Source organism: Terrapene carolina, unplaced genomic scaffold (genome assembly GCF_002925995.2).
Source record: "Terrapene carolina triunguis isolate 2854851 unplaced genomic scaffold, T_m_triunguis-2.0 Scaffold461, whole genome shotgun sequence".
Taxonomy (NCBI): Eukaryota; Metazoa; Chordata; order Testudines; family Emydidae; genus Terrapene; species Terrapene triunguis.
This window is the reverse complement of record NW_020664812.1, coordinates 1648853-1656344: the sequence shown is the minus strand read 5'-3', so window position 1 is coordinate 1656344 and position 7492 is coordinate 1648853. Positions and strand designations below refer to the sequence as shown.

General features: G+C 64.6%; 1 protein-coding gene across 1 annotated transcript in view; it reads left to right on the top strand.

Moving 5' to 3' along the window:
• Positions 1 to 4195: 4195 nt before the first annotated feature.
• KMT2B (lysine methyltransferase 2B) overlaps positions 4196 to 7492 on the top strand; it is a 29544-nt gene continuing 26247 nt past the window's right edge. The window contains 2 exon segments of the mRNA XM_029913120.1: positions 4196 to 4266; positions 5462 to 7446. Of these exon segments, the coding sequence (XP_029768980.1) occupies positions 5569 to 7446 (1878 nt within the window). The 5' untranslated portion in view covers positions 4196 to 4266; positions 5462 to 5568.

The window sequence follows — 7492 nt, the reverse complement described above, 5'->3', positions numbered from 1 at the left end:
GGAGCTGGGGGGGAAGCAGTTGGGTGGCTGGGAGCCTGCGGTGTTGTTGGGGCAGGGAGCTGAGGCCCCAGGGCGGGGGGCTGTGGGTGAGGTTGGGGAATGGGGTACTGGAACCTTAGGGCTGAGGGGGGACTGAACAGTTTCCGGAGGAACTGGGAAGTATAGGGAGAAGCTGCAGAGGGCATCTCTATGGGGAAAGGAGCTGGGGCCCCAGGGCTGGAGGTGTGGGGAAGGTTGAGGGGTGGGAGATCATGGAGGGTCTGTGACTCTGGGGTAGGGGGCATCTTGGGGGTGAGCTGGGTGACCTGTGGGGGTGGGTCCCTGTGGGAGGGGTATGTGCGGGTGCTGGTGGGAGAGGGGAAAGTTAGGGGGCTTGGTGGACTCTATAGAGTTGGGTTGAGGGGGGCCCTATGTGGGGCTGGGGCAGGGGTTGCTGTTTGTGGGGCTAGGGAGTTGTGGGGTGCAGCCCCCCAATGTGTAGAGGGGTTTGGCTGCTGCATGATAGGAGGTGGTACTTGGCCAGGGGAGCCCATCCTGAAGGAGTTCTGGGTGCCCCCTTGCCTGAACAGTTCTGTTGGGCTGGGGCGGGGCAGACGAGGGTCACTGGGGAGGAGCCCTGCCCCACATGGTGTGTGTTGGGCAGCAAGAGGCACACACAGTGCCCATCTCACCCTTGCTGACTGTAGCCAGCACTGGGCTCAGCTCATCCCGGCTTTTTCGTGTCCCCCTCTGGAGTTTGACTTCAGAGTCTGGGCGGCAACTGGCAACGCCACCCTCAGCAGCTTCCTGACCTGCCCCGGGCATGGCACCACTCGGAGCCCTCCCTGGAAAGTCGCTGTGATCCAGTCGGCATCTGCCCTGGAGTCACATTTGGTTCCTTGCCCGCCCCCTCCTCAGTGCATGGGCCCCTCTTTGTGGGCACATACAGATGGTCTCCCCCTCCGGGTGGGCCTGTGTGCAGTGAGGGGTGGGAGGTTCCCCTGTCCTGAGGAACCTCTGTGAACTGCGTGATGCTGTGGCTAATGGCCGGCAAGGTGCCTTGTTTCGGGAGCGGGGCGAGTCTCTGGCACCAGCGTTCCCACCCCTTGTCACGCCCCATGCTGCTCCTGCCGGGGGCTAGTATGGCATGGATGGGCTCTCGCTGTAGGCAGGCTGGCTGGTGCTGGGGGGCTGGGTTTGGCTCTGACCTGGCCTCCCATGCAGTGTGGCGTTGAGAGACCTGCTGGCCGCAGTCTTGCACGTGGGGCAAGAGCTACGCTGGAATCAGGAGTTGAACCCCCTGATTAGGGAACAGGCGGTTGGAGCACTGGCACTCTGGAGACTTGGGGTCCAGCCCTGGCTCTGCCACTGGCCTGCTCCCCCTCCATACTTCAGTTTCCCCACCTTTCTAAGGGGGCTGGTGACTCTGCCCTCTTTGGAAAGTGATTGAAGTTTATGGAAGGCGATGTGGGGCTGTCTGGGCACATGGGGGTCCTGGCCTGAACAGGCCCTTCTTTGCTAGATGCTGAACGTGCTGATGTCTGCCCCGGAGCCTGAGTCATCACTCTTGTGGCTCTCCGTGTCCACTGGGCCAGGGAACTTGCCTTTCCTGTTTGGAGAGGAAAGCTCTGTGTGTCGCCTGGTCACGGGACTCCAGGAGCCCGTCCTTGGAGAAAGGTGCCAGCCTTGCTGGAGTGGGCAGCGTTCGGGGCTGGGCCAGCTGCGGTGAGGGCAGCCAGCTGACAGGGATCCCACAGGGTGGGAGGGGGCCAGCGCTGGATCAGCCTGCCCTGCAGAATGGGTTGTCTGTCTTCTGTGGCTATGGGGGAGCTAGGTGCCCCCAGCCCATGGGCCTTGGGTTGCCTAGTTGCAGGGGCCTGCGGACAGGGGAGTGCAGCTGTCTTCTGCAGGGGTTGCTGAGAGATGAGACCCCTGACTTGCCTAGAGCTGCAGACTCCAGCAAAGGCACTTGGGATAAAGCCACTACAGACCTGGGGCCCAATTGGAGCCGGTGCCCCCTAGAGGGGAAAGGTGCCATGACCCATATCTTTCCCCCCTGAGCCAGCCAGTCCCTGCCCTGGGGCCCGCTCAGAGCTGGAGCCCCTAGAGGGAAAGCTCCCTGCTCCGTTCCCTGCTCCCGCTATTTCTTGGCTCCATTTCGCTGCAGTTCTGCCAGTGCAAGGTTCCTGGTTCCTGACCTAGCCGGGGCTCTTTCAAGGGGCATGTGGAGGTGGCTGCCAGTCTCCTGCCCCACCAGCAGAGGGGCTGGTTCTGTTTCCTCCCGGGGTGGAGTTACCCATGTACCGGCAGGTGGTGTGGTCTCTTGGCACCCAGCCTGAGGAGTTTGTCCAGCCGTAGCTTGGCCTTGCTCTCCTGTTGCCCAGTGAAACGCTGGGTGCATCTGACCTCAGGCAGGCCCCGGCTCTTCCCCAGCACACAGGTGAATGTTGTCAGTGCTGCCCGCTGCTTGGGGCGGCACGTGGAGAGGGAGAGTCTGGTGGTATGAGCCTGCACAGCCCTGCACGATTGCGGCATGGACCCAGCAGTCCCCATGCTGTGTGCCCTTGAGCTGGCACAGCAGCCCATTGTGCTGCCCATTGTGAAGTGCCTACAACAGAGGGGCAGCACCGCCTGACTGGCAGAGAGAAGGGGGCAATGCTGTGCAGGGTTCACACCCCAGGGCTGCTTCTAGCTTCTCAGCGTACCTAACTGCTGGGGCTAGTTGAGCTGAAGCATGTTATGCTGGGATGGCTCGTCCAGTGCTGAGATGCAGCCACCTCTGGGGTGGGGCAGCTGGAGAACAACCGCACATAACTACACGAGGATGCCTTGTCCAGGACTGGACAATGAGATGCAGCCACCTCTGGGGGACGCTGGGAAATAGCTACACAGGGATGGCTTATCTGGCATTGAGATGGGACACCTGGGGAACAGTCTCTCATTGCCCCTGCTGACATGTTGCTGCTTCTGGGGTGGGGTAGCTGGTACGGCTACACGATGATGAAGTGCTCGTGTCTTTGTGTGCCTGCCATGCTCCACTGTGAAGGCAGCTGCATCTAGCGCTGGGCAAGCCTCCCTGTGTGGTGGTGTATGCAGCTGTTCCCCAGCTGCTCTGCCCTAGAGGCGGCTGCATCTCAGTGCTGGGGGAGTGTAATCCGTTAAGGCCCTTGCTATCTTTGGGGCATCTATCAAAGCTGCTAGCGAATGGGCAACATTTCTCTTTAGGCAGGGGATGCTCCCATCCCACTAGCTAGTTGTGTCCCCCCAGCACCCTCTGATCCCACATGGTCCTGGGTATGGTGGCATGGCAGCCGGTGTGTGCACAGCTAGGGGCAACGTGCCACCAGTTCCCAGACTCCGTTTCCCCGTTCTGGGGCAGCGGCTCTCCTCGCTATGGGTTGCAGACTGGCTGGGGCAGGGCTGTCTCTTGGACGTCCGAGGGGCATTGATTGTGCCTGCCGCGGGGGTCCTATGGGCCGCATCTCCATGTGCAGTAAGGAAGCCGGGTGAACCTGCGCAGGTACAGCAGGAAGCCAGCGAGCCGAAGTTACTTAGTGGTTAGTGTTGGGTGGGCTCCACTGCCCGCCCCACCCAGGGGCTTCTGGGAGCACGGCGGCTGGGCTGCTGGAGGAGGGATTGGTCCCAATGGCCTGTCCAGGCCTCACCCTGGGTACAATCCCACTGACAATGGGTGAGGCGCCCGCCCCATCTGTTGGCTTGAGGGAAGTCTGTGTCCCTGTGACGGGGATCCCCCACCGCACCGCTGTAGCATGGAGCTGACCGGGTTCATCTCTTCTCCCCATGCTGGCCTGGCAGTGCCCCAGTGGCTCTTCCTGATCCTTCACTGTCCCATGGCGGGGCTGTGCCAGCCTCCCCGTCTGGGCACTTGCTTCCAGCTGTGTGGCATGTCAGTAGGTTGGGGCCGGGGAGGGGGCGTGGGGGGATAGCTGCTGGGTGGGGCCTAAGGGGTGTGGGCATGGCCACCTCTAGTTGCTCCGAATAGGTGTGTTGGATGGGGTCTGGGGGGTATGGCTGGGGCCCGGTGGGGGGGAAATGGGAGGGTGGGACCCGGGCCTATGGGTGGGCCCAGCTCGGTGCTGCTTGGAATAGGTCTGTGTAGCAAGGGGTGGCTGGAGCTCATGTTGGGGGGCTGGAGCTTGGTACCCTCCATCTAACCACAGCCCCTTTCTGTTCTCCCCCCCCCCCCACAGGAAGAGTTCCAGGGCTTCCCTCCCGATGAGCCTGTCTCCCAGAGTTCCTTGCGCGCCGCCCTGCGCTCCCAGAGAGGTGAGGGCACTGGCCGGCCTGACCCTATGCGGATGCCCCCTCAATCTGGCACCGGGGAGGTGTCAGCACTGGCGTCCCATGTCCCCAGCCTCCCGTCACATCTCCTGCGCTGTGCTTCTTCACAGGGCCCTTGGGGTTCCCCAGCCTGGCACCGCTGCACAGGGGCCTGGCTGTCTCTGGCTGCAACGGGGCTGCTGCCTGGACACTACCTCTGACCCACAGGGGTCAGCCTCGCAGCACAAGGCCTTTCATGAACACCGATCTTGTGCATTATAACGGTATCTCTTGGGCTCCCCCTACCTACCGCCATAGGGTGGGCCCAGTTACATCAGCCATAGCTCATGCCTGCAGGGGACGGGGAATTGCTTCTCTTCTGCCTGAAACTGCTTGGCCACACCAGCTTCCTGCAGTGCTCAGGGCGCCTGGTCAGGGCGAGGGCCCCTCCTGGGGACGCAGTGCTGGCTCCAGCCAGTGAACGTGGGATTCCCTTTGTCCAGTGCCCACAGCCCCTTGGCTTTCCGGCTCTGTGTTTGCAGCACGTTTCCAACATGGAAGGGGAGGGAGAGATGTGTAGTGGGGGGTGGCTGGGAGGAGGGATGCTGGACACGCTGGGGCTCTGCCGCTGACTCCTGGTGTCACCCTGAGCAGCTCACTGCTTCTCCCTGGGCCTCAGTTTCCCCATCTGTGAAATGGGGATAATCCACCTCTGGCTGTTCAGACTGTGAGCTCTTTAGGCAGGGCCTGTCTCTCGCTGTGTCTGTGCAGCACCTGGCACAATGGGGCCCTGATCTCAGTGGGCAGGGCCTGTCTCTGTGTGTCTGGGCAGCGGCCAGCATGCTGAGAGAACCTCGCTCTAACGGCTATGGGGGTGTCTGTGCAGTACCTGGCACAATGAGGGGATCTCATCTCAGTTGGGGTGCCCTGGTACAAATGGGGGTCCAGTCTCTCTACTGCAGGACACACAGTGCCACCCCCAGTGGTAAGCCAGGTCTTGGTTGGAGTGATGGCTGCTGTCCCCCCAGGGTTAAGCCAGGCCTTGTGGTGATGGCTGCTGTCACCCCCCAGCATTGGGGGCCTGGGATGGAGTTGCCACATGTTAATCACCTTTGCTAGCTGGCTGGGTGTGCGGTGGTGCATGGGTGGGGTCCTGAGTCCCGAACCCCCTGGTTCACCCCCCTCCCATTTCTCATTGCAGGCGTTTCGCCCCAAGCCAGCGGCAGGAAGAAGAGGGACGTGTCCCTGCTTGCAGCACCCTCCAAGGCGCCGGCCAAGCCGAGGAAGGGCGAGGCCCAGCGGGAGCGCATGGTCAAGGCCCTGGCCGAGCTGCTCCAGAGATCTAGGCCCCCGCTGGCCAGGCCCCCTCCGGGCGCCAGCCCCACCCAATCCACCAGGATGCCTTCCGAGCAGGACCCAGGGCCCTCTGAGGCCATGCCCCCTTCCCCATCCCCCAGCAGCCCCCCAAGGGGACAGAGCCACGACCCCATGGTGCCCCACCGCCCGCGGGGCCGCCCCCGTGGCTCCTTCAAGAAGAAGCCGGGAGCCCCTCAGCGGGGTGCCAAGGCTCCCGGCACTGCCCCAGCGCCCCCCAGGAAGAGCCAGGGGCCGGCCTCGGGTGCCAGCCCGAGCTCCCGGAGGAAGGGCCCTGGGCGTGGGCGGAAGAAATTGCCCCTGCTGCTCAAGTTTGTCTCCAAAGCAAAACGGCTGAAGTCGGGGCGGGTGGCGTTGGCCCGGGCCAGGCTAAAGCCCCCCGTGGGCAGGAAGCGGGGCAGCAAGAGGAGGAAGAGCAGCCCACCAAGGAGGAGGGATGTTTTGCCGGAGGACTCCCCCACTCTCCCTGCCCCCCCTCCGGAGCAGCCGCCCCATGAGGCACCAGCCGAGCCGGCCTCTCCGACCCAAGCCCGGTGGAAGCGGCGGAGACGGGCGCGGCGGCCGGCGCGGCGCGAGGGCGCTGTGAAGGAGAGACCGGCATCGCCCCCGTGTCCGGCCCAGGCAGAGGAGGAGTCAACTGCCCCGGCCTCCATCGCCCAGTCCACACGGGCACAGTGTCTGAAACGGGGGCGGGGCCGGCCGCCCCTCACCCCCAGTCAGCGGGCTGAGCGGGTGGCGGCTGCCCAGCGGGAGGGGGCTGGCATGGTGGGCGAGGAGCCCCCCGGGCACAAAGCTACCTTCCTGAAGAACATCCGCCAGTTCATCATGCCCGTGGTGAGCGCCCGCTCCTGCCGCCTCATCCGTCCTCCCCGGCGCTTCATGGACGAGCCCCCCCGACGAGCCCCCCGGGCCAAGGCCCCTGAAATGGGGGGGCCACCCCGTGGGGAGCCCCCAGTCCCACAGCAAGCCCCTGGCCAGGAGGTGGCGCCTGGCCAGCCCCCTCGCTCGCCCGACGAACACCCCTCCCCCCTCTCGTCACCCCCTCCTTCCCCTGGCCTCTCGCCCCCAGCCTCCCCTCTTCCCACCCTCCCTGGCAAGCGGCGCTCTATCCTGCGGGAGCCCACCTTCCGCTGGACCTCTCTCAGCACCTCGCCGCCTCTGCCCCCCGAGGCGGGCAAGTCCCTCTTCCAGCTGCCCCCTGAGGAGCCCCACCTCTTCCCACCTGGCCCCCTCCTTGCCCCTTCCCCGCCAGCCAGGCGGCCCCCACTGCTCCGGGCCCCTCAGTTCACCCCCAGTGAGGCCCACCTGAAGATCTACGAGTCGCTGACAGTGTCGGCCGAGGAGCAGGAGCCCGTGTGCCTCAGCGAAGCTGGGAAGGACCCCCCACTGTCCCCCGTGCCCCGGCCAGAGCCCCCCTCTCCCCACTACGAACCCGTGATGACTCGCAGTGGCAAGCGGCTGCTGGGCCGAACCAACCACCTGACCCTGCCCCTCTTTGGGGAGCCCCCCCAGCACCTGCCTGGCCCCCCGGACATGGAGCTGATCAAGATGGAGGATGTGGACGTGCCAGGCGTGGTGCGTAAGGTGGCCATCCGCCGCATGGCCTCACTGGCCAGCCATGAGTCCGAGGAGGAGGAGGGCTCTGGGTGCGAGGCCGAGGAGCAGGGAGCTACGGCGCCCACCCGGGAGGAGGCAGCGCCGGCTGCACAGCCGGCCCAGCTGTCGGGCATGGACAAAGTCTACAGTCTGCTGACTCGCGCCAAGGTGCAGCTCTTCAAAATCGACCAGCAGCAGCTGCTCAGATTGGCCCCGGTGAGACAGAGACCCCCGTTTGGGGCGGGGGGGGGGGCGGCAGTGG